Source organism: Archocentrus centrarchus, chromosome 11 (assembly GCF_007364275.1).
Source record: "Archocentrus centrarchus isolate MPI-CPG fArcCen1 chromosome 11, fArcCen1, whole genome shotgun sequence".
Classification (NCBI taxonomy): Eukaryota; Metazoa; Chordata; class Actinopteri; order Cichliformes; family Cichlidae; genus Archocentrus; species Archocentrus centrarchus.
Genome location: NC_044356.1, coordinates 3,541,295 through 3,567,873, shown reverse-complemented (window position 1 = coordinate 3,567,873; position 26,579 = coordinate 3,541,295). Strand labels below are relative to the sequence as shown.

The 26,579-nt window shown below is 43.2% G+C and overlaps 1 protein-coding gene and 1 long non-coding RNA gene across 2 annotated transcripts; both read left to right on the top strand.

Moving 5' to 3' along the window:
• Positions 1-3,519: 3,519 nt before the first annotated feature.
• On the top strand, positions 3,520-8,914 carry LOC115787786 (uncharacterized). The gene is made up of 3 exons (XR_004020542.1): positions 3,520-3,586; positions 7,068-7,187; positions 8,781-8,914. It is a non-coding gene; the product is annotated as an uncharacterized LOC115787786 (long non-coding RNA).
• Positions 8,915-10,090: 1,176 nt separating this feature from the next.
• LOC115788467 (pleckstrin homology domain-containing family O member 1-A-like) lies at positions 10,091-26,336 on the top strand. The gene is made up of 10 exons (XM_030741502.1): positions 10,091-10,235; positions 11,425-11,574; positions 16,566-16,706; positions 19,757-19,861; positions 19,973-20,074; positions 20,156-20,449; positions 20,674-20,771; positions 20,926-21,088; positions 21,712-21,824; positions 22,094-26,336. Exons 1-10 carry the CDS (start codon positions 10,209-10,211, stop codon positions 22,881-22,883), a joined length of 1,983 nt encoding a protein of 660 aa, XP_030597362.1. The 5' UTR covers positions 10,091-10,208; the 3' UTR covers positions 22,884-26,336.
• Positions 26,337-26,579: the final 243 nt, after the last annotated feature.

Sequence of the window (26,579 nt, the reverse complement as noted above, 5' to 3'; positions counted from 1 at the left end):
CCCAGCCGGTCACAGCAGATGACTGATCCTGGGTCTGCTGGAGGTTTCTGACTGCTGGGTTTCCCCCTGTAGTCATTGTATGGTCGTTACCTGACAACATAAAATGCCTTGAGTTGACTGTTATGATTTGGTGCTATATAAATAAAATTGAATTCAAGTGAACTGGGACTCAAATTTTGTGTTTTGTACAGTTTGCTGCATCTTTATTTTTATTATAAATATGATGTGTACTGTTTCAAATGGTCTGGTTTAAAGGATCTATACTGAAAAAGGTAAAAGACTGAGGACAAAACTTGAGGAAAATCAGTGAAATGGGAAACTGAAGAGCAGATCCCTTAATCCAGAGTTTCTACATGATGAGGATACATTAGTGAATAATGTTGGAGAGCTTCAGGAGAGCCGTTCATTTGTGAACTCCAAAGCTCAGATTGATCACTGATCATTTTGTTCTATTGCAGCATACCTAAGGGAGGGTTCTGCAGAAATGTTCCAACTTAAAGTGGCTGAACATCTGCCAGATAATGAGTTTATTGATGACCATGTTTGGGTCTAAAAACAACAGCAGAGAGCCATATTCTGAGTTTCAGAAGTAAAGCTATGGAGGGGTTCAGTGCTCTGTGGAAACATCTGTGGGCAGACATTTTAAGAATAAAGTCATACTAATGTGGATTCCATCATGTGTTTCATAATGTGAGGAAACGATCCAGAGAATCAGAGAAATCAGGCTGCAGAGCCTGGATGCTGGAGGTGTTCAGGCCCTCGAGCAGCACTGCAGTAAAACAGACCAGAAATCGCTGCAGGGGTTCAGGAACACATCTGAAAACTCATCTCTCTCTGCACACGTGAAGTTCAAACAAGATCCAAAAACACTGTTGTCTTCTTCTGGTACCTCAGAAGGCCTCATTAAGCATACCTACAGGTTTAGGAGCCACATCTGCTGCCATCTGGACAATGTCTGTTTCACAGAAGATCTTTCTTATTTCAGCAGATGATGAACAAACCACATTGATTGTGTTCATATTCCAGCAGCATGGCTCCATAGGAGAAGAGTCTGGCTGCTAAACTGAGCTGAATACAGTCCAGACCTGCAGTTAGGACCAGGCCTGTCACCTACTGGAGCTTTCTGAAACCCAAAATACCACAAAGGAGCAGCTGAACTCCTCCATCAGCAAGACAGGTGGTCTCCTCAGTTCAAATACCGACAGGTTTTCAGAAACAGAGACGATGCTGCTCAGTGGGAACATGCTGGTAAACAAACGGTACTGAAACAAGGTCGTAAACATAAGGAGTAATAGTGGTAATATTTACAGCAGTACTATCAGTACAAAATCTGTGTAAATCAATACATGCGGAAGTGCTGAACATAATATTTGCAGCAGCAGCAGTGCGTGTTTCCTGCGTCCTGCTGTTCAGGGTTCAGTTTATCTTCTATAAAAAGCAAACAGACTCTTTGGACTGGCTGTGTTCATCCTGCAGTCTTTACGAGACGACTCTCTGAGTTTACTTCACAGCCTCTTCCCTCCTGATCCAGGATGCAGCTTCTGTTCAGGACTTTTCTGCTGGCTCTAACTCTGCTGAGCTCCAGCGCTGCAGCAAACAAATGCGAACTGCCAGAGAAGTTGCAACAAGAGGTCCTGCATAAGGTGTGAACTCACACAAACATGTGGACCGTCACCACTTGATGTCTGATGCCTCTGCAGAGTGAAAGGAGACCACGAATGTTGTATTTGGTCATTTTTTGTCTCTTTGTTCACAGTCTGGATCTTTATGAGCTTTGAAAACAGTAACATATGCTGCAATGCTGAATTAAGAGTGAAAATTTAACGACTTTTAAGAATGTATACCTTTGGGGTACTTTAAACAGCCCTCACTCATTGGCTTGCAATTACATTGTAAGAAGGTTAAACATTGTTTTTCCTTTCCTCTAAACACTTGAAGGTACTCATTACACTAAAAAGTACTTATGTATGATTTGTATCTCCCTTGTATTTAAAGGGCAGGTCCTACTAGTTGTTCTGCTTTACCTACATTTCCTTCAATATTAGGAAAACTGTAATAAATTCCAGAGGAAGTGCTCCTGGATTTACCTGATTTCATCCTCTCAGGTGTTTGAGTCACGATGGGTTCTGGTGGAGGGCGTTCTCAGATTATTCCGGCTGGTCTGATGTGGCTGAAGGCATGCTAAACAGCTCCCTGCTGGAGATGAAGGAGGCGCACAACAATCAAACCTTCCTGTTCGTCGAGAGAAAACATTGTGTAAGTTTGTCAAACTGAGCACAAACAGCAGATCAAGGAACCTGCTTACCTTCTACAGGAATCTTTATTTTTTTTTTTTTAGGTCTGGAAAATGTCTTGTGTTTCAAATCAAACATGTCAATTCCTGATCCCGAGACTTCCAACCACAGCATGGTTCTCGACAGCCCTGGTGAGTCCTAAAACAGGCCCAGACTGGACCATTTATTGAAGCACAAGTGTTCGAATTCAGCCATCAAAATGTCATCAAAAAATATTTTAAAAATATTTTAAATTATACCAAACAACCCAATCAAATTTTGTTTGGTTTTGGTAAGAAATAAGAGATTCAATTCAGTTTCATTTATATACTACTAAATCACAACAAACAGTCGCCTCAAGGCGCTTGATGTGTCCTGAGGATTCACAGCAATAAGACAAACACCAATCAGGGATCGTATCTGCAATGCTAAAACTGCTAACATGATCTCTGACCTACTGAGATGACACCGTAGGGTACAGCAGTGTTATCTCAGTACAGCTACAGGGTAATAACACACCTGTGGCCATGAGATTCAAATTAGATTCAATTTTATTTATATAACAACAAAATCACAACAGTCACCTCAAGGTGCATTATATTGAAAGGTAAAGACCTACAATAATTATTAAGCCCAACAATCAAAACAACTCCTTATGAGCAAGCCATTTGGTGACAGTGGGTCATTTTTTAACAAAAAGTTTTATTTTTGCCTAAATCATCATATTTTAAATGTTTGGTTCAGTTTTTTTTTTTTTTTCTTTTCTTTTCTGAAGAACCGGAAAAAATGACAAGCAATCATTATTTATGAGGGTGACGTCATTCACCCTTAAGGTGAAAAGTCCAGTTCGACAAATCATCCAAGCACAGGAACATTGTTCAACTTTATAATCATTTTTCCCTTGTCTATAATACAAACTATACAAAAAAAAAAAAAAAAGCCATATGGTATAAATTTGACCAATCAGTGCCATTCAGTGATTGAAGTTCCACCTTAAATGTTCCTAAATTATTTGATACGTCAGAGGTTGGACTGCTTGTTTGTTTGTTTTATTGTAGCATCAGTCCTGGGGGGGGAACGCTGTAGGAGAAAATGTCTTCCGACCCAGTTTCAGACCTCAGTTATCACTGTGGCAAGAATTATCATCATTTCTCTACTGTGTTTCCATCAGGAGTTAAGGAGTTCGATGGTGTGGTGTCTCCATACGATGACCAAGGCCGAGCAGATGTCTACCAGGGCTGTGGCAGACTGTCTTATCGCCGTCTACAGCCGCATCTTTGAGGGAACTCCGGGCAGATTGCTGCTCATCTACAGTAAGACAGAAACACCCAAACTTTACAGTGAAAAACAGACTTAAACATCAGTAAAACAAAAAACTCATGAAAACTGGAAGCACACGTGTTTGCTGTACACATTCAATTCAATTCAATTTAATTTATATAGCACCAATCACAACAGTCACCTCAAGGTGCTTTATAGGTTGGCAGACCCTACAATAATACACAGAAACCCAACAGTCTAAACGACCCCCTATGAGCAGCACTTGGTGACAGTGGGAAGGAAAAAACTCCTTTTAACAGGAAGAAACCTCCAGCAGAAACCAGCTCAGGAGGGGGGGTGATCTGCTGTGAGGGGGGAGAGACAGAGATTAATAATAATTAATGATTAAATGCAGAGTGAAGTATAAACAGAGTACAAAGAGGTGAATAAAAAGAACAGTGCATTATGGGAACCCCCCAGCAGACTAGGCCTATAGCAAGCATAACTAAGGGAGGGTTCAGGGTCACCTGATCCAGCCCTAACTATAAGCTTGATCATAAAGGAAAGTTTTAAGCCTAATCTTAAAAATAGAGAGGGTGTCTGTCTCCTGAAATGGGGAGCTGGTTTCCACAGAAGAGGGGCCTGAAAGCTGAAGGCTCTGCCTCCCATTCTACTCTTAAGTATCCGAGGAACCACAAGTAAGCCAGCAGTCTGAGAGCGAAGTGCTCTGTTGGGGTGATATGGTTACTATGAGGTCTTTGAGATAAGATGGTGCCTGATTATTCAAGACCTTGTATGTGAGGAGAAGAAATTTTAAATTCTATTCTAGATTTAACAGGGAGCCAATGAAGAGAAGCCAATATGGGAGAAATCTGCTCTCTCTTTCTAGTCCCTGTCAGTACTCTAGCTGCAGCATTTTGGATCAGCTGAAGGCTTTTCAGGGAGCTTTTAGGACAGCCTGATAATAATGAATTACAATAGTCCAGCCTAGAAGTAATAAATGCATGAATGATTTTTCAGCATCACTCTGAGAAAGGATGTTTCTAATTTTAGAAATATTGCACAAATGCAAAAAAGCGGTCCTACATATTGTTTAATATGTGCATTGAAGGACATATCCTGGTCAAAAATGACTCCAAGATTCCTCACAGTGTTACTGGAGGCCAAAGTAATGCCATCCAGAGTAAGTATCTGGTTAGACACCATGTTTCTAAGATTTGTGGGGCCGAGTACAAGAACTTCAGTTTGAATTTAGAAGCAGGAAATTAGAGGTCATCAAGGCCTTAATATCTTTAAGACATTCCTGCAGTTTAACTAATTGATGTGTGTCATCTGGCTTCATTGATAGATAAAGCTGAATATCATCTGCATAACAATGAAAATGTATGCAGTGCTTCTAATAATACTGCCTAAGGGAAGCATGTATAATGTAAATAAAATTGGTCCTAGCACATAACCCTGTGTAACTCCATAATTAACCTTAGTGTGTTAAGAAGACTCCCCATTTACATGAACAAATTGTAGTCTATGAGATAAATATGATTCAAACCACTGCAGTGCAGTACCTTTAATACCTATAGTATGCTCTAATCTCTGTAATAAAATGTTATGGTCAACAGTATCAAAAGCTGCACTGAGGTCCAACAGGACAAGAACAGAGATGAGTCCACTGTCAGAGGCTCTAAGAAGATCATTTGTAACCTTCACTAATGCTGTTTCTGTACTGTGATGAATTCTGAAACCTGACTGAAACTCTTCAAATAAAACCGTTCCTCTGCAGATGATCAGTTAGCTGTTTTACAACTACTCTTTCAAGAATCTTTGAGAGAAAAGGAAGGTTGGAGATTGGCCTATAATTAGCTAAGACAGCTGGGTCAGTGATGGCTTTTTAAGTAGAGGTTTAATTACAGCCACCTTGAAGGTCTGTGGTACATAGCCAACTAATAAAGACTGATTGATCATTTTTAAGATAGAATCATCAATAATTGGAAAGACTTCTTTGAACAGTCTAGTAGGAATGGGATCTAACAAACATGTTGCTGGTTTGGAGGAAGTAACTATTGAAGTTAACTCTGAAAGATCAACTGGAGCCAAAGAGTCTAAACAAATACCAGCAGTGCTAAAAGCAGCTGAACATGAAGATAAATCTTTGAGATGGTTATGAATAATTTTTTCTCTAATGTCTAAAATTTTATTTGTAAAGAAATGTATGAAGTCACTACTAGTTAAAGTGAAAGGAATACTCGGCTCTACAGAGCTCTGACTCTTTGTCAGCCTGGGGTTGTATACATCACTTCATATCAAGTGAAACAGTGTACGTGTGTGTCGGGAAGAAACACTGAAACAAAGAATATCTGAAATATTAAAAAAAAAGAAGAAAATTGTCAGAAATCTGAAGGCTGAAACGTTAATCACGTCGGTGTCATTTATCCTGATAACAACAGGATTATAATCGGTCTAAGTGATAAGCTCCTAAAATGAATTATCACACTGATGTTAGCAGAGACTCCACACTGCTTTCTCATGAAGCTACAGTGCTGCGAAACACTATTAACCTTCTTCTTGATTTCTTAGTTTCTTACATATTTGTTGCACTTGCATGTTTCAGATCATCAAACATATTTTAATTAGACAAAGATAACCGGAGTAAATACAAAACACCGTTTTTAAAGTGATGATTTCATTTATCACGGGAAAAAAGCTACCCAAACCTACCTCTCCCTGTGTTGGTTGCCACCCTTATTAAATCATTAACTATGATTAACCAGTTTATTCATGAGCTGAGTTCAGTTTCACTAGCCAGACCCTCCATCTGCCTCCATCTGAACCTATCCCAGCATCCTCTTCTGTCACACCGACCCTCTGCATGTCCTCCTTCACTACATCCACAAATCTTCTCCGAGGTCTTCCTCTTTTCCTTCTGCCTGGCAGCTCCATCTTCATCCTCCTTTGTCCAGTATACCCACTATATACAGCCTCTGTGACTCTGAGCTGTCCCTCTGATGGACTCACTCCCAGTGAAGATCTGAGCATCTTCATCTCTGCCTCCTGTCTTTGTGTCAGTGCCACCATCTCCAAACCATCCATCACAGCAGGTCTAACCACCATCCTGTAAGCTCTTTCACTCTTGCTGCTCTCCTTCTGGCACACTCATCTCCATCCACTCCACCTTCCTGCACTCTCTGCTTCACCTCTCCTCTGCACTGTCTGTTGCTTTGGATGGTTGACCCCAGGTATTTAAACTCAGCTACCTCACCTGCTCCCTGCTCTCACTACAGATCACAGTGTCATCTGCAAACATCAGAGAGTCCACAGAGACTCCTGCCTGACCTCATCTGTCAGCCTGTCCATCAGCACTGCAAACAAGAAGGTGCTCAGAGCTGATCCCTGATGTAATCCCACCCCCACCTTCAACTCTTTTGTCACTCCTACTGCACACCTCACCACGTCCTCTTTCGTCTTCCTCTACACTGTGTTCACCTGCTGTTGGCCTGCTTTCAGGGCTGCTTTGATTGGTTGTTCTCTGTGTTTCAGGAAAAGAAGGAAAACATCTCGACGTAGATGAGCTGAAGGCCGCCGAGAGCCTCCACAGGAAGCTGGCTGAGTGCCTGAAGTTCAACATTGAGACAAATTTCAGATATGACGGGAAGGCAGGTGAGAGGTAACCAGGAAATTAGCTGGCATTTTACACTTCCTGTTGGAAGGATTAGGGTGAAAAATGTCATTTTCCTGCATTTTCTGGGTTGAACAACATGACTCCTTGAAATTGCGTTGATAGGGTTTGAGGTATGTTTCCTCTCATTTTGTGGCAGTCAGAAGTGTGATCGAGTCAGCAGGTATGTACACATAATGACTGCTGTATTTAACAAGAAGAACGAGCTGCTATAAACCAGCATTTACAGCAACTCGTTCTAAAACCAGTGTTTTAATTAGAGCTGATAACAAGAGTAATAATTAACTAAGTCAATGAGGGAAGAGAGACAGGAAGCAAATGTAACACAGGAAATGAAAGAAAACAAACCTTCAAAGTAAAACCTGAGGCATGTAACCATGAAGTCAGAGTAATGTGAGCAGTGCTGAGATCTGTGCCACTAAAGCATCTCTCTTTTTACCTGCTCTATCACCATGGTAACTGATGCTGAACACGTCACCTGGTCAGGAGCAGGTTCAGAGTTTCAGATTAAAATCAGCTGGAAGAGTTTCACGGATTCTTTCATTTCCAGCATGTTTTCAGTGTGATACAGACTCTGCATGTGAAACATCCCTTTCTGTGTGAGCGCGCTCAGAGTCTGAAGTGGAAAACTGGGCTTAGCAGAGAAAGTTGATGCCCGTTATCTCTGAATGCAGTTTGGGGAATTGTCGAGCCAGATAAAACCTGGATATGCTGAACATCCTGCAGAGTATACCCTCAGAAAGTTCTCAGGAGGCAAATACTAGAGACAGAGACATGAAGATCCACATGAACATGAAGACAGAGGAAGGAACGATTAGCGTAACACTGAGGGAAGTAAACACACAAGGATCAAGAACAAGAATCAAACCTTAAATTTATTTTTTTTGAAAAACTCACGACTACAACAGAAACACCCGTCGTGAGGCGGCGTGTGAGGAGTCAGGACACAAACGCTGGCAGGGTTAATGAAAATGAGCCGTTTATTCAGGCTGTGGGAAAATAATCCAAAAGACAAAGTCTGAAAAGGGAACTGAGAACTTTAAACCACAGAAACACTGAGATAACGAGATTCTGACAGAGGACGAGAGGAGCGTACACATAGAAGGTAATTACAGGAAGTGAAGACAGCTGACACACAGCTGATCTAAATCACAGGAGATGAGACAAAGGAAGCAAAACTAAAAGCAAAGAAAAAGGAAATGAAGCAGAAAGTGGGAACTAAACGGGAAAAACACAGACATGGGAGTTAACTTAATACAGGAGACTTGATACAAGAGGATGGATCACCGAGCGAGGAATTAAACATTTAAAGCTGCTACGAGCGAGAATAAAGGAAAAACACGAGAAGCAAAACCTGAAAAGTCCAAAACGACCCAGGAGCACAACATCGTCTGGTGGCATGATGTGGTTTGGCAAATTTTTATCATTATTATTATTGGTAGCAGTGTTGTCTCCTCTCCGGGGACAGCTGCTGGTCGAGGCCTGCCTCTGTGATGAAGCTGAGTGGATGAAGGTGGAGTAAAGTTGTGCGTCAGGTCAAAGTGTTGACTCGGGTCTCGTCTCTGTTTCTGCAGGTTTTTGTCTTGAAACAAAAGAAGAACAGAGAAAAGTCTGAAGACGGCGAAACGACTTCATGTTTTATCTCAGAATCAGTTCATTAAAATATCTGTTTATGTCACTGAAGAGTAAAGACTGAATGATAACCATACTGTTATACTGTTTCTGTGTGTGTGTGTGTGTGTGGGGGGGGGGGGGGGGGGGGGGGGGCTTTCTCTCTTATAATTATCAGAAAATTAAAATCATTAAAACTGGAGGGTTTAATTTGTAAAAATAATATTTCATCATCTAATGATTTAAACTCTGTTTAGAACAATTCATTATTAAATTACTTTTATTGCTACGTTATTTTTACCAGCTCTCTATGATCTCCTAAAGCTGGATAAATAAACTACTGGGTCAGAATTCAGATTTATCAGGTTAAAAATAATAAAATATGCAACTGTGAGCAGAGGTGTTCTAGTTCAATCAGAATGTAAAAATAAGCATTTTAAGAATGAGAGGGAGAAGAAAGGAAAGGACACAAGCGAGGAGGCAACGAGGACAGAAAGAATAAGCATTTAAAACGAAGGAAGGAAGGAGACGAGGAGATGGGAAAGAATAAAACTGATGAATAAAAGATGGAAAAGCAGAGATTGGAAGAGGAAGGAGGGAAGGACAAAGAAATCCTCTGATGAAGGAATAAAACTGATCCACATGAACAGCAACAGTTTATTAAATTATCTGATGACAATAAAAATACATTTATTTTATAAACTGCCATCTTTCTATATCCAAACATTACAGAGGATTTTATTTGTTTGTTTGCTCTGCATCAGCAACAATAGCTGTTCATTTAAAATAAAGATACAAAATTTAACCAAAATGAGTGAAGTCTACAAGGTTAAATTATTTAAATAATTTACATTTCGATTACTAACCCAACAATTAAAATATTTGATGATAAAGTTGTGATAATTATCAGGTCACATGCTCATGTAATTTATCTCGTTTGTTTTATTGTGTGTTCTATTTGAACTGTTAGATTTTTAGCTGAAATTGTTTAGAATATTTAAAAATACATATTGTTTCCGTTTTTCTTACTCTGACATTTTTGGTCCGGTGCTGTAACGCTACTGTGTCGCCAGGTGTCGCCCTCGGGCTCCTTTTACCTGAATACAGGCTGCCGTGCGCGTCCGCGTGGGAGAGCGCGTGCACAGAGCTAGAGAGAGAGAGAGCATCTGCCTCCGAAGGCGTGCGCGCAGGGAGGATGCAAGCTCGCTTCAGCCAACAGACGCGGAGCTGAAGAAGAACCGGGAGGACCGAGCGGACGCGCCGACGCCGAAACAAGGACCCACCGGGACCAGAGGCAGCGGGGCCGTGCTGCAGCTGCCGCCGGGCCGAACCTCCTCCCCGTCGGTGGGATTGTGCTGCGAGTCCCGGATAGGAGGAGGAGGAGGAGGAGGATGAAGAAAAGCAACCAGAGCAGGCGGGTCAGTGAGACAGAGGTCCATTCATGTTCTTGTTGAGCTCAGAATCAATCAGCTGTAATGATCCCTGATCAGGACTCTGATCACTGATCAGGATCCGTGGTTGTTTTATTAAATTTGTGTCCGTCTGTTTGTGTGATGTGAGCACTGCATCCATCCTGTTTCATGTTTTATTAAAGATGCTCCTCTTCATTTACATTCAGCTGCAGTTTGTTGAACCTTTATTTAAACACCGTTTTGGACACATTCCTGAGACTGAAGCTGGGAGGAGGAGAGAAGCAGCACTGAGCGTTTGACTCAGGTGGATGAAGGTGGCGCAGTGATGCTCTCCATCCTGCTGCTGCTGCTGCTGCTCAGATTAGCAGAGAAACTCTGAGCTCCATCACAGAACCCTGAAGCTGCAGGTCCACTCAGGAAAAGTTTCAGAAGCTGACCTGGATCTTTTCTGTTCTTTACAGCAGCTCATTTAATGATGGATGATGTCATAAATGTCTCCAGAGCTTTTTTCTTTTTAATTTCTTCTCTCAGAGTTTATTTTTTGGTTGTTTCACGTCACCCTGAGTTCACGTTCATTCCTCTTTCAGTCTGTTTGAGGTGCTTTCCAAACGTTTTTAGTTTTCCTTCTCATGGAGGACATTTCCTGTTATTTGTCTTTGAAATCATGTTTTTGTCCATCACACTGAGACTGTCATGGACCTGGCTTTGAGTTTTAACATCCCCCATTAGGGATGTTCCCTCGTTTAGTTCTTCCTGTTTTATTTTGGTAGTCTCCTATCTCGTGTCCATTGTATTTGGTTTTGCTTCCCCTGTCTTATTTCCTCAGTTAGCTGCAGCTGGTGTTTCCCTTCTCTCGGGTTGCGTTGTGTTCCCAGAGCTCTTCGTCATGTCGTCCCTCATACCCGGTGCTGTGTTCTCCTGTTCCCAGTCTGCGTTCCTGGTTCTGGTCCTGCTCTGCGTGTATTCAGAGCTGGATCACATCCTGAGTCCTGCATTCTGGGTGTGCAGCCTGCCTGCTTCACTCATTCTCTGACTGATGCTATTTATTTCTGTCTTAATTAGTTTATTAGTTTGTCTGTGGGTGTTTTCCTGTGTTTCCTCCTTCGTTGTTCTGCTTTGTTCTTTATTCTCATTTCCTGATCCCATGGCCTCTGTGCTTCTTTCCTCTATGAATCCTCTCATTGTTGTATTGCAGGGTGTTCAGGACTCGGGTCCACCGGTGGTCCACCAGCCGGAGAAGATGGGCTGGATCCGGAAGTTCTGCGGTCGAGGGATTTTCAGGGAGCTGTGGAGGAGCCGGTACGTGATGCTGAGAGGAGACTACCTCTATATCTCGGACAAGGAGGTGAGGACGGCGGACACAAAAACACGACCAGAGAAACCGAACACCCACACAGAGTTCAGGCTGCCGATGGGCTGCTGGTTCCAGTCTGTTGGACAGGGCGGGGGGGATTGTGGGTAGGATGTAGGTTTAGAGGTGCAGCAGCTGTTTGGTATCAGTGAAAGAGAACAGAATCAGATTAATGTCAGACGCTGACACATCTGGGCCTAATCTGGTCTGCTTTCAGCACTCAGGGCTCAGACACGGCTCTGGGAGGTGTTTAATGGACCAGATGTGGGACGAGTGTCACGTCACACCTGGTCTGTGTAATCTGGTCTGTATGAGGTGGACCTGTGGCTGCTGCAGCCTCCATGTTTAGTTCTTGTAGAGTCAGAGGTGACAGACACAGATAATCACTTATCAGGTGTGCTTTCACCTCCTGACGGTATCATCACCTCTTTGCTGTGTTTTTGGAATAATATGCTCATGATAGTGAAACAAAAACAGGAAGAAGCAGTGAGATGTCCTGAAATAGAGGGAAACCTGAGAAAATGTGGAGTTTTAGCAGATATGGGCCTCAGAGGTCAGGTGACCCCTGACCTGTGTGGAAAATAACAGTAAAAATAAAAACTATGAGCAGAGTTCTGGTTTAAGGCTCGGACGCAGCGGTTAACGTGTTTGAGGCGGCGCTGCATTTTCATTGGGTCAGAGGAGGAACTTGGTGCTCCTGCTCTGTGTTTATTTTCAGCTCTAATGATGCTGAGTCACTTCTGAACAACGGCGAGTCACACGGACTGATCATGTGACCTCTGATGTCACGTTCCAGCTTTAGAAATATACGTCCTGAGAGAGGAGGAGAGAGTCATACAGTGTTTGTGACTCACATTCATACAAACAAGCTCACGTCCTGCACAGTGATGTAACAGCACAGGCATCAGATTTTAATCCTGCCGGGGGGGGGGGGGGTCAGTTCCAGCTGTGAAGAGTTTGTGTTTCAGAGGTTTTAGGACTCTCAGGCTGCTGCAGCTCTTTTATATCCAGTGTGCTTTCACTTCCTGAGGTTTCATCATGTTCCAGATCATTTAAAAACCTGATTTTAGGTTTTCTTTGACTGACACGAGCAGCAGCAGCAGCAGCAGCAGAAGCAGCAGCAGTGAGAAGCTTCCTCTGGAGGGTATCTGGGCTCTTCTGTAGAGATCAGGTGAAGAGCTGTTTCAGCACAGCTGCTGCTCCTCCACGTCAAAAGGAGCAGTTGATGCTGTTCAGCATCTGTCAGGATGCTTCCTGGACACCTCCCAGTGGGAGCAGGCCCCGGGGCCGACCCGGGACCCTCTGGGGATGTTACTGTATGTCTCTCAGCTAGCTTGGGTATGCCTCAGTGTCCCCCGAGACGAGCTGGAGGAGGGAGGTCTGGGAGTGCTTACAGAGAGTTATGCATTAAAAATGAAGCTAAAAAGTTTTAACCAAGTTGATCAGAATGAACAGCAGTACACACCTGAGAGTGAAGGACTCACACTAAAATGAATCCTCTCAGAAACTCTCAGAAACCAGAGGGTGTGTTTTCCTTCCGTATCAGCAGGTCTGTTTGGACCGTGAAAGTGCTGAGCTCACACTGACCTTATGTAAGCCTGTGTTACGTAAGAGCACAGCGAGGATTGTGGGACGCTGAGTCAGACTTTCTTCTCACCAGAACTCTGAGATTTAGACTCTGCAGATACTCAGAGGAGGAAGATCTGTCTCTGTTATGAGACAGTAAACACGTCCCAGCTGGGTTAGTGCGTCTCTCTGAGCTGCTCTGTCACAGGTGTGTTCTTCCAAAGAGGAAGGCAGCTACAGCCGCCTGTGTCACCATCCACCTGTCAGTCAAAGAGGCCACGCCCCTAATAATACAAACTTTATTTAAATAGGTAAGTTATAGATACACCCCCCCATCCCCCCGTACAGCTGTTATGAAGGAGGAACTGATCTACAGCAGCTTCTGTATCACTTTATGTAATGTGTTTATGTCCCATTTACCCATTTATACACATCCATATCAGCACATCTACATCTAAGTGCTCTCTAACACAGACACACACCACCCACACACACACACACACACACACACACACACACACACACAGAAATGTTACTTTGACAGCAGCATGGAAGGATCTGCTGATCAAAATCCTCATAATTTAATCTTTTAATAATAACCCTCATCTGTAACTCTTCACGATCTTATTTTAATTTTTATCGACTCTTTCTATTGAATATTAAATGAAGGAAGGCTTAAAACATTTTCAAACATAAAGTCACATGTACACCCTCAGATGCTTCAGCGTTGCTGCTTCGCGTGTCTCAGTTTTTATTCCAGGAGCGAAAGCAGGATTTATTCTGCTCCTCCTGTTTCTGTTCAACCGAATGAGCCGCATCATAATGATTCATGTTAACCCGGAGTGTGTGTGTGTGTGTGTGTGTGTGTGTGTGTGTGTGTGTGTGTGTGTGTGTGTGTGTGTGTGTGTGTGTAATTATGACTTGTTCTATCATTAGTCGCTGTGTTTTGTCTTGTTTCTGTTCTTCTGCAGAACGTTGACCCAGAACTTTTTAATGTAGATGCCTGAGGGAGGATTCACTGTGTGTGTGTGTGTGTGTGTGTGTGTGTGTGTGTGTGTGTGTGTGTGTGTGTGTGTGTGTGTGTTTGTGTGTGTTTCTGCTCTGTGAGAACCATTTTCAGTCTTTAACTGTTCTGCTTTGTGAGGACGTTTGTTTCTTATGGACGTGTTTTTTTGTCTTCACTGTTTTGCGTTTGATTTTTCTGATTTTAATGTATTTAAGGCACAAAAATGTTTTTCTTTAGTGTGAAATATGTTGGTTAGAGGACCACTGAAGCTTGGCCGTTGTATTGATTGTAATCTCTAATATTGATGAATGATCAACTCCACCAGCTGTGACATGTGACCGCTCGTCTCTGTAGGACCCTGAAGGCAACAACCCGGCTGACCCCATGTGTGTAACACTCGCACAGTGGACACACATATTGATGTTTCAGGGCTGCTGATTGGAATTGGTCTGAATTTAAAGCCGTGTTTGCCATTTACAGGTTTAAAGGGACAGCGCAGTTAACTCTTTGTGGTAATTATAACCAGCAATGTGGGAATTTAAGAACCACACAACAATTTAAGGGACTGTTCTTCACCTGGGGAAACAAATTTCCAAATTTTTAAATGGCAAGATAGTGTTGAAGAAAATATGGATGAACTAACCTTTTAAATAGATCCATAGTGTCCAATTTAAAAACAGGACATTAGCAAGAAATTCAACAGTTATATTGGGGTAGAAGGTGAGAGTGGCAGACAGGTCACTGTTTGTGTACCAAGAAAACTGACTAGACTCTGACAGACAAAAGTCATTAGTTATTAGTGAAAGTGCCTAACCTGCAGTTCCCCTGCAGTCCAGCAGAGGCAGCAGTGAGTCAGTCCCCATAGACTCCCATGTTAAAACTGCAGAAATAAACATGTTTACAGCCTGATACACAAACTGCTTTGGTCTCTGTGGATAATTTCATATCAGCTGTATGGGGGAGGATATTTCTATAACTCACCTGTTTGCATTATTAGGGGCGTGGCCTCTTTGACTGACAGGTGGATGGCGACACAGGTGGCTGTAGCTGCTAGCTGTCTGCTAGGCTTCACCTCAGCTAACTGGAGTCCCTGAACTGGACCTCTGGACTGTGTTTTGGTCCAGTCCTGTGGCCCAGCACTGTAATGAGCATGTGCACAAACTGAAAACAGTTTTAGCTCACGCACCAGGCGAGCACCATGCTCGCCTCCCGAGTGCTGCGGCAGCATCATCTGCCTTCATATCTCCATTTCTGAAGCAGCACTGTGAGTGTGGTATTAAAATAAATATTTATGCATGTTAGTTTCCTGGAATAATAAACAGTAGGATAAATGGCCACCCGCCTGATTTGTGTCTCTGCAGCTCTTCGCACGAACATTTTAAAGTTAAATGAAGCAAAAATGTCTGTGATGAAAGAAACATGGAGGACAGACGGCGAGCGAGTCGACTAATTTAACTCAAAGTGAACCTCTTACTGAAGCCAGCTCCATCTGAGTGCTGTTTAAACCACAGCTGGGTGGATGCAGAGGACACACACAAACCAAATGGCTCTAAATGTAAAGTGAATCTGAGACACAGTCGGGGTCAGGAACCCAGATAGTTTCCTATGACTGTGGTAGTTTCCACCTCCCTGTGTTTCTATGCAGCCTGCAGAGCGTCCAGCTTCTTTCTCAGTGAGGATGTTAAACGTCTGTCGAGGACTCTCCATGTTCTCTCCCTCAGGATGGGAGTCAGGGCAGTTGGTCACTTATCTCCTCAGTGTCTGCTTTCTCAAGGGAATACAGATGATTCCCCCATTACTCAAACAAATGTATCATCAGGACAGCCTCCAGCATCTTGGCACTCCTTCCTGATCTCGCTTCCAAGCCCGTCAGATCTCGAGTTTTCTCCCAGTTGACTCCTTTAATAGCAGCCAGTACCAGTGTGATGTTTCTGTGGCAGAAACGGATCAGCTGCTCCTGAACTCCATCATCCAATCACAACCTCCCGTACTTCTCTTTATGCTGCCAGCTCCTCATTTTGTGGGGATCCTTACCCAAAGAAATCTGCTATAAAAACAGTAAATTAAAATTGCATTATGTTTAAAAAAATATTTAATGAAAATTAAATAAAATACATTAAAATTGAAATTACGCTGTAATCTCAGGTGTGTTCGGATATCAGAGAGCAGCTGCTCAGTGTGTTTAACCAGCTGTTAACAATCAGTGCAACAACACACACACACACACACTTACTTCTGTGTCACTGCATCTGTATTAATGTGTGTAGTTTTATTACAGCACATTCTTTATTGATCTTTAATTTCGTCCTGTTCAGAGTTCTGTTTTCTCATCATTAACCTGCAGAATTGATCACTTTAGGAATCTATTGATTTATTGTGAACAACGAGGTGAACGTGTGTTTTTATATTTCAGGTGAAAGATGAGCGTAAAGCACAGGAAGTGTTTGATCTGGCCAATTATGAGCGCTCAGAGGAGCTGAGGAAGGCCAAGAGTCGCAGCAAGAAAAACCACAGCCGCTTCACGGTGCTGTGCTGCAGGCAGCCAGGAAACACCGTGAGTGCACCTGTCCACCTGTTTACCTGTCACTAACTCAACGGATTTTCAGTGTGTGTCGGTGTCGTTCTGTGGTGGTTGTGGTGTTTTTGACCTCTCAGCTCCTGGTTTCATGTATTTGGAGCAGCTGATCCAGATGTGAAACCTCTGTCCTCGTCCCTGCTGTCCGTCCTCTCTGTGTCTCTTTTTATTCATCCTCGGTGCTCAGAGATTACGCTGTCCTGCCTGACCTCATTGGTGGAGGTCCTCCTACGTGTGCCTCAGGATTGGTGCATCAGATTTTAATGTCCCACCCCCTCTGCCTGGGCTGCTGTGATTGGCTGAGCTGTGCCTGTTTTGTTTTTTTTTCCTCTCCTGGAAAGGTTTTAATCTGCAGAATCCCATTAGTCAGTCAGAGGACGAGTCAGAGCAGAATAATCCCTGAAACTGCTGCAGTTCGTCACGGCTCTGAGACAAAGCAGCGAACACACGACCTCACTGTCAGAGGCAGCCAGCAGCTTTCATAAGAGTCTGACTGTCAGCTGCTCACATTACAACACCAAGTTTGCTCATTTCGCACAAGTTAACACCAACATGCACTATTTCATTTATTCATTCATTTATTTATTTTTGCAAAAAAGTACACAAAAAAGGTTGTGCTGATTTTGTGTCACATACGCACAGCTCAAAAATTAAAGGGACAGATTTACAGAAATTACTTGATTGCACTTATTGCCCCAAAAGGTTGTGCAACAAAATATTAAGTTAAGGGTCCCATCATTTTGGTCCAGGCCAGTTTCATTCGTATGATTTTTTTTTTATTATTATTTTGTTGACCCACTATTCAAAAGCAACGTCGGATTTTTATTAGTTCAGTAATGTTCAATAATTTTTTTAATTAGTTATTGCAGTGACCATTGTGGATTTTTCTTTCTTTAACTGAAAGGTACCCACAATTTTGTCTACATCAGTAAGTATCAGAGGGGGTGTTCATCAGTTTCAGCTGCTTTGGTGTTCATGAATTAAGAGCAGGTGCACTTAGAGGGCCAACAATGACACCCCCCCCCTCCCAAACAGGAATGTTTCACAGGTGGAGGACACTCACATTTTTCCCTCCTCATCTTTTATGACTGTTTTGCACTAGTTCTGCATTTGGTTAGGGTCAGAGTCACTGCTGGTAGCATGAGGTCATACCTGGACCCTACAGAGGCTGCACAGGTAGTCCAGCTCCTCCAGGATGGCACATCAATACGTGCCATTGCCAGAAGGTTTGCTGTGTCTCCCAGCACAGTCTCAGAGCATGGAGGAGACTCCAGGAGACAGGCAGTTACTCTAGGAGAGCTGGACAGGGCTGTCGAAGGTCCTTAACCAATCAGCAGGACTGGGATCTGCTCCTTTGTGCAGGAGGAACAGGATGAGCACTGCATTTTTTTTTTTTCTTTTTGGTCTCTCAACGCCATTGTTTTGATCAAATTTTCACCATGAGGAGATTGGGGGAATCTCCTCCCCATCCTAGTGCTCCCATGCTATTAAATGTGCTGCTGCTTTGCTGAGGTGTTTTTTGGAACCTCGTAAGATGTTCATAATGAACACAGTACGAGATGATGTTTTTTGAACCTACCTGTCCCAGTGTATCTCTTTCTGTTTTCCTGCCAAAGGTAGCACCGGTAAAACAGCTGCATGACCTCAGACGCCTGTCTCCCCTGTTTGTGTTTGTCTCTGTGTTCTTGGATGGGTGTTCTGGAACATAATTTCATTGTGTGTCTTGATGTATAATGACAATAAAATCTTCTTGAAATCTTGAAAATGACCTCCAGCAGCCACTGGTGTGAATGTCTCTGACCAAACACTCAGAAACAGACTTGATGAGGGTGGCCTGAGGACCCGACATCCTCTAGTGGGCCCTGTGCTCACTACCTGGCACCGTGGAGCCCAGTTGGCATTTGCCATAGAATACCACAACTGGCAGGTCCACCACTGGCACCCTGTGCTTTTCACAGATGAGAGCAGGTTCACCCTGAGCACATGTGACAGACTAGAAAGGGTCTGGAGAAGCCGTGGAGAAAGTTATGCTGCCTGTAACATCGGTCAGCATGACCAGTTTGGTGGTGGGTCAGTGATGTTCTTGGGAGGCATATCCATGGAAGGATGCACAGACCTCTGCAGGCTCAGCAACGACCCCCTGACTGCCATCAGGTATCAGGATGAAATCCTTGGACCTGTCAGACCCTATGCTGGTGCAGTGGGTCCTGGGTTCCTCCTAGTGCATGACAATGCCTGGCCTCATGTGGCATGAATGCCATTGAGGATACCATTGATTGGCTCCCATGCTCGAGTGACCTAAATCCAACAGAGCATCTCTGGGACATTAAGTTTCAATCCATCTGACGCCACCAGGTTGCACCTCAGACTGTCCAGGAGCTCAGTGATGCCCTGGTCCAGATCTGGGAGGAGATCCCCGTGGACACCAGCCGTAGTCTCAGCCGCAATGAAATTGCAGTGGATAGTGGATGTATTGGACAAAGGATTGTTGAAGATGGAGCTGCCAGGCAGGAAGAAAAGAGGAAGTCCTCAGAGGAGGTTTACGGATGTAGTGAAGGAGGACATGCTGAAGGTTGGTGTGACAGAGGAGGAGATCCGCTGTGGGGACCCCCAAAGGGAGCATCTGAAAGAAGAAGAAACAGGAGAAGAAGAAGAAGCGTGTAACCTTAAACCCAATGGATTCACCAGATTATAAATCGTTCTTAGAGTTTTTGTGCCTCTGTAATGCCTTCCTGTAAATGGCAGTTATCTACAGCTACAATATAGCAGGTGCCAATATACGGTGAGACTTCAAAATACAGAATCCAAAACCAGTGGGTGATTGTAGATATGCACTCTCTGATAAGTGAAGCAAATGCGGAAGTGCCTGAAACACTTAGAATTACTCTAAAGTTAAAACTCTTGATATTTTTATCAGCTAAAACATTTAAAAATTGATATATTTCAGTTCTTGCAGTGTTTCAAAGGTAAACTGTTTCATACTGTGTATTAATCGCACATCAAACCTGGTAAAAATGTTCTTTTTGCAGGCTCCAAACCTCGTGTTTCTGGCAGTGAGTCCTGAGGAGAAGGAGTCATGGGTAAATGCCCTCAACATTGCCATCATCAAAGCCAAAAACAGAGTTTTGGATGAGGTATGCCCTGGTTTGTTTGTCCTTAAAACCTTTGATTCAAATTTTGAACAGTACCTTCAGTCCAAATCTTGTGGCCATTGATGTTAATAGAGGTGGACAATCTGTGTCCAGGTGACCATCGAGGAGGACAGCACACTGGTTCATCCCACCAGAGACCGAGCGAAGATTCCTCATGGCCGCCGACTGCCGACCAGAGGACATCTTATGGCCGTGGTACTGGGAGCCATATTTCCATATATCCATATATTGGCCTTAGTCAATATTATATCTAATAAAGTCCTTTTCTCACTGTAGGCGTCCACCTCTTCCCATGGCACGTTGACACTCGATCTGGTTGCTGAGGAAGACGGTTTCGCCCAGGACTACGATGGCGACTGGGAGAACAGCTTCCGGGTTGACCTGCAGGGAGGCGGGTCTTGTGGACAGATAGGAGTCGGAGGTCGTCAGCGAGCCGGCACCGATGTGTCAAAGCTGCGGGTGACATCCAAGGAGCCCAAGGTGAAGACCAGCAGTCTGCCCAGGGGGAGTGAGCGGTCCTGGGGAAGGCATCTGGAGACCTCCAAAGTCCACAAGTCTCCACAAGTCCAGGTGGGTCATTCAGATCCAGACAGTAGTGAGTTTTAAATATTGTGATGTTTGTTTGGTGTCACTGATACAAATTAATCTTTGCAATTCCTGAGAGTGAGCTAGTTTTTGTCTTTAAAGCATGAGGCTCCAAGTTTTTGCTGGACATCTTTTCTGAAATTAACACTAAACCAGTATGACTCTCAACCACCAACGAACATCTCGCTGAATGGAGTGTTACCTTTCAGGTCATTCATGCTCAGTCTCGAACGCCACAGCCAGGGAAGAGGTTCAGCATGCAGGGTCGGAGTCGCTGTGCCTCCATGGATGAAGTCCTCTCCTCCAGGTATCACCTGATAGTAAACAAAGTTGATGTACCAGCTGAAGCAGGGTTAGGGGTTTCTTCTGTAGGGTATCTGGGCTTTCCCTTAGATTTAGACTTAGAGTTCAGAATGAAGCATCACCTCCATTCTTTTGTCACCCCTTCTCCTTTTCTCCAGACCGGCGATGATTCGCTCGGAGTTGCGCTCTGCTCTTCGTCGATGTCCAACTGAAGAGGAAGCAGGAGGCGGGGCTTCAGTCCAGCCTGTGGGTCAGTTGCAGAGCCTTATTGCCCAGAGGATGCAGAGAGCTCAGGAGCTGCTGGAGGAGATGAGACTGCAGGTTCGACTGCTTCGTCCGCAAGTTTATTGATTAGTTTATTTATAATTTACATGATGACAAACTGGCCTGTTTGGCACCTGATTTTCACAGGGTATGACATTTCTTGTGGTTTTGTTTACTATTTTAAGATCCACCATGTTCTATAAAAAGGGATGGACTATAACAAAACCCTAACTATATATCTCTGACGTTAGATGAGTCTCATGATCTGTGGATATCAAGAGGTTAAAAGGTTTTGCTGCTGGTGGTAGAAGCCTGTGGATGTGCAGCATAAGCTGAGTAAACAAGTGAACTTTGCTGCCCTTGCTCGCTGGCACCAGAAGTACCTGCCCTGCCAGAATTGGCTGGTTCATCTTGACTGATGACCCCCCCCCACACACACACACACCCACATGGAGTCACTATGTTTCACAGCTCACTCAGCTCAGCAGAAACTTCCACCAGTAGAGACTGCCATCTGGTGGCGTTTTCATGCAGTACACCTTAATTCATCATCTATCAGTTTTTATATAAAAACAATGAAATACCATGGATACCAACATCATACCAACACCCAGGCCTTATTATGAAATATTGTTAGGGCAGATTACTGAGGAAGTTATGAGTAATGTTCTTCCTGACAGGAGCTGCAGAAGACCAAAGCAGAGAGAGAGCGAGGAGGCAGCTCGCCTTACCTAAAGGGCATCGACTCCCCTCGACTCCATCACCTCAGGGGCTCCGACTCACCTCATTCCAGGTGAGTTTTATCACTTTCATTAATATTTAGTGATCTGATCTACAGAATAGAATGTAGACTTCATATCCCAAAATCAAATTCAGGACAATACGTAGGAGTTTTGATTGTCCCATGATCTGTCTGTAGTGGCATTGCGTGATGCAACTCCTTTAGCTTACCCAAATGTAGTTTGAAGCAACAAATTTAAATTAACTCTGGTAGTTTACTTCAAAGCACCTTGCCATGTCTGGTTGTTGTCTTTAAAAAACGATCTTTGTTGCTCTCCTCAGCAGGTCATCAGGATCTCCAAGGAGCCGGAGCAGCGACTCTCCTCGCCTCCGGGGTAAAGACTCTCCTCGTCCCAGAGGAAGAGAGTCTCCTCGACCCAAGGCCAAGAAGAATCGCTCCAAAGGAACCGATTCACCTCGCTCCAGAGGATCCCACTCACCTGCTGGTAAAGCCAGCGACTCACCTCGTCTGACCAACTCCCCTCGATCGAAGAGCACCGACGCAGCTCGAGCTCCAAAACTCAAGGGATCATCTACCGCCTCTCCCAACAAGCAGGGCAGCTCTCCGGTACAGAAGTCACCCGACTCGCCTCTGAGTGTCAGACGATCCAACTCCTCTCAGGTTAAAGGATTTGGTTCACCGCAGGGCAGCGAGGCCGACTCCCCTCGTGTAGGGAGCGATAAGGAGTCTTCCTGTCAGAACTCCCCGAGCCTGTCTGGGTCCTTTGAATCCTCACAACCCAAAACCCCTGACAAACACCACCTGTCCCCCCCTCTACCAGCCAGCCAGCTGTCTGTGGAGGACTTGGAAGTGGAGAGGAGGCGCGCTGAGGCCGAGCGCCTCCTGGAGGAGGCCGTGTCCTCGTGGAAGGAGGCGCAGGAGGTCCTGCAGGAGGTGAAGGAGCTGCAGAGCCAGACACTGCGGCGGCAGCGTAGGAGGACCTATGAGAAGATGACATCATCAGCGGCAGCCACTGGATTACCTGCACCGAGCGGGGCAGCGGCAGAAGAAGACGACACACCTGCCTCGCCGACATCGCCGGAGGACGACGATGAGTCAGAGACACCTTAACCAGGAGTGTGATTATTCATCAGTGATTGGATTCTCAGTGCAAGTAGCAGTTTTTTGTTTTTTTCCTCAGCATGCTGACACAAAAAGAGGTCTGCTTTTAATTCTGTTTCCATGTTTTGATCTGCGGACAGCTGATGCACGTGACCACTTCAAGTGTGGATTATTTTAAAGCCAGTCAAAAAGTTCTTCCCGGGAGGTTTAATGACTTTAATCCTCCACAGTGCACTAAACAGGAAGCGTGTGTGTGTGTGTGTGTGTGTGTGTGTGTGGCAGATGTTTGATAGACAGATGTTTGATGGGGAGGATCTCTCCTTCTCTTTCTTTAACGGTGCTGCACGTTTCTCTTCTTTCTTTCTTCTTCCTGAAAGTGAAGCAAAAAGCCTTCATGTTGATCTCAAGGTTTTTGATGAGAAGTGAGAAGAAAACATTTTTGAGCTAAGATGTCAAAATTTATACACGGAGAAACATTTTGAATATGACAAAAGGACAAAGTCACTGGAGCGCAGCGGGAGCATCTGCTGGAAATTTCCTCTTTTTGAAACACTGAAATTAACTCCAGATTTTCACTCTGATGAAGAATTGATTTATTTGCTAATGTAACTTTTGTGTTGAAATTGTTGCTCTCTGCTTTTGTGTAGCAGGGATTCCTGTAAACGTCCTTCCAGCTCTATTTTTAACCTCACAGGATTTTTATAGTCAGTGAGTTTTTGTCAAGTTACAACAAAAATCAGGGAGTTTAATGTTAAACAGAACGAAGACAAAAGAAGCAATAATGAACACAAAGTCTTTACCTGTTTGTGTGATGCAGTTTACACAAATTAACAGAAACTCTGCATTCTCTGGATATTCGTTCATGAATATGGAGCAAAAAGCTGAAATTAAATTTGTACAGTCGGAGCCCAACAGATGCTGGATATTTAAATCATCAACCAATAAACAATACGTTTCAGATCATTACGACTGACCTACTGTATGCAGTGAGCCCTCAGCTTTAGTGAAACATAAACACAGCATAAAATATGGAGGCCTGAAACTGCCAAAATCAAATAAAATGACCAAGAAAAAAGAGTGCCATTATATGCACCAAATATTAGAAATATAGACATTAATTAATCTATACAATGTAACAAGCGTATCCTGATTTTATTTGATTACTTTATTTACTTTGCCATTTATCAATTGAATTATTAGTGTAGGTAATTTTTTTATTAAACACTTTATGAATATATAATGGGACCTGAAAGGAGATACAAAAAAGGAAGGTAGAAATGTATTAATGTGATTGAAACAATTGCATAAAGTAATGAATTAATAAATATAGAGTAATAGAAGAATCAAAGGAAAAATTAAAAAAAACTAGTGTGTTGCATTTTATAGATTACAGTCTACATTTCATTTTTATAATGTTCAGATAACTGTAATACTGTTATTAGTAGTATTACTTTATTTATACATCAGTTTGGATATTTGCAGTTTCTGTCCTCCACACAAACAAACAAAATTTTGGACCATTTGTAAATTTTATTGTCACAATCATACAGGATGAAATTTTGCTTCCCAGATTTGCAGCACTAAGTGCAGATGTTAAATATTGCAGATAAAAGTGTGCAGGCGTGACACAAAGAACAAATTAAACATGAATGTGTCACAGATGACAGAATTACATGTATGTGCTGCAAACTAAACACTGAGTGTAACTGTATGAATTCATGGAGTGCGTTTGTTAAGCAAATGCGTTTTTACCTTTTTGGAGCTGTACAGTAATAATCGCTGCATTCACACTAAGCTCATAGCTGCCAGTTTATCAGTGTAGCCAAAGCTAATCAAATATTTACAGGAACTCAAATATTCAAAGAAATATCCATAATCTGTACTGAAAATTTAGTTCTGTCATTATGTACTAAATACTAAGAAGAATATGTAATTAATCCGACAGTTAAACCTAAACATTTATGCATTTTATAGCATCTGAAACAACTAAAACTTTGTCGTGTGATAGAATCAGTGTTAGCTGCAGCCAGGCACAAATTTACAGCATGAAGGTTTCTCTCAGGTGGACCTGTTCTGCTCATCTGCAGCGTGATTCTGTAAATATCAGATGTTCGTAGCTACAGTGACGTCATTCTAGGTTTTTTGGGTGCCTCCGTGTTGGTTTCTGGAGCCAGAAGTGACCATATTTGGATGAGGGGGGGGGGTTATCAGTGACATCCAAATCAAATCCCAGAATTTCACTCAGCAAACTGGAGCTCCGCCTTCTTGGACAGTCTGTTAGTGCAGTGAACCACACAGCAGCCATATTATTGGTCAGATAATTGCATTTGAAAAAAACTGACACAGTCCAGAGGTCCAGTTCAAGGACTCAAATTAACCACACAGCAAGTCCAGTTTTTTTCCTGAGTGTTTCCACCGTCAGCATTTTAGTGGTTTAAATCCAGATGTGGTGAGCTGAACACTTATCCAGCTGCCAGATCCTCACATGCTTCCTGCTACTTTGTTAATAAACGGACCATAATTTCCAAAACAAGTTTCATGTTTCATTCAGTCAGACCTGAAAGCAGCAGCTGAGACCATGAACTGATCAGTGAAGTGTTTACTGAGCTCAGAGATCAGCTGAGCAGGAGGCTCGTTTTCTTTAAAAACAATCGGACTTCATTTAATAACTAGAGAAGTCACCCCCTGCTGGAAATTAGAAAGAATGCAGATTTAAGACACTGCAGCGTTTGCTATTTTATACTCGACTAGCTTTGACTTCCTGTCAGAAACGAGCCTTTTGAGCTCCCATCTCTCTAAACACTCCCCCCCAAAACCACCAGTTTCTTCTGATTGCTCGACTCCTGGAAGCCTTCAGAGGGGCATCAGCCTCATTATCTGAATTGTTCACATTTAATACAAACTTGTTTCACTTTAGCAGAATAAGTCCACTTTACCTGTCCTCTGAAATACTGAAGACATTCTGGCTCTGAAAGTTTCAAACATCACGTTTATTTGTAGCTGCTGTTTGTTGCAGGCGTCACCGTGTTTGAACAGTTTTCATTTCTTTGGATGTTTTTGCACATTGGAGCATGCAGGTGAAGGCGCAGAAAGAGCTGCAACACGCTATGAAATCTCTGTACTGTGAGTGACTTTAGTGAGAAGATGTTGAACAAGTTCTTTTTGTTTTAAACTACTTTACTGTATCACTTTATATCACACTGTGTTTGTTAAACTATGGAAACACGTTATTTTAAATGTTTTTTGATCTTTTTCTCTTGTAAATCTGTATGTTGTTTTTGGATGTTGGAATTACTGTACACAGCAATGCATTGTGGGTAAAAGGCACCAAAACAAACACTGTTGATTTTCGGCTCGGAGCATCCAGAGCTCATCTTCACATGCAAACTAAGAATAAGCTAAACTGGCAGTGGGGTGAGTCCTCACCAGCTTTATGGTTGGCTGTTTGAGAAGCAGAATGGACCGACACGTCTGCTTCCTGTCTCCGTTAATTTGATTTGTGTTTAACAATGGCTGAAAACACCCTGTCAGCACGTCCTGTCAGGTGTTTGACCCATTAAGGCTTCCATACTTTAGGCTGGAATCAACATGCACTCCACTTTTTGACACAGATGCTGTGCTGGGCTCTATGTTTGCCCTCTTCATGGCCATGAGTTTTATATGCAGCTGTGATTTTGTATTTTTAGAAAGTCCACTTGTATGGAG

Coding starts and splice junctions, on each gene's coding strand:
- LOC115788467 (XM_030741502.1), top strand. CDS start 10,209: ATGAAGAAAAGCAACCAGAGCAGGCGG. Junction 10,236..11,424: donor AAAGCAACCAGAGCAGGCGG/GTCAGTGAGACA, acceptor GTTGTATTGCAG/GGTGTTCAGGACTCGGGTCC. Junction 21,825..22,093: donor TCCGACTCACCTCATTCCAG/GTGAGTTTTATC, acceptor TGCTCTCCTCAG/CAGGTCATCAGGATCTCCAA.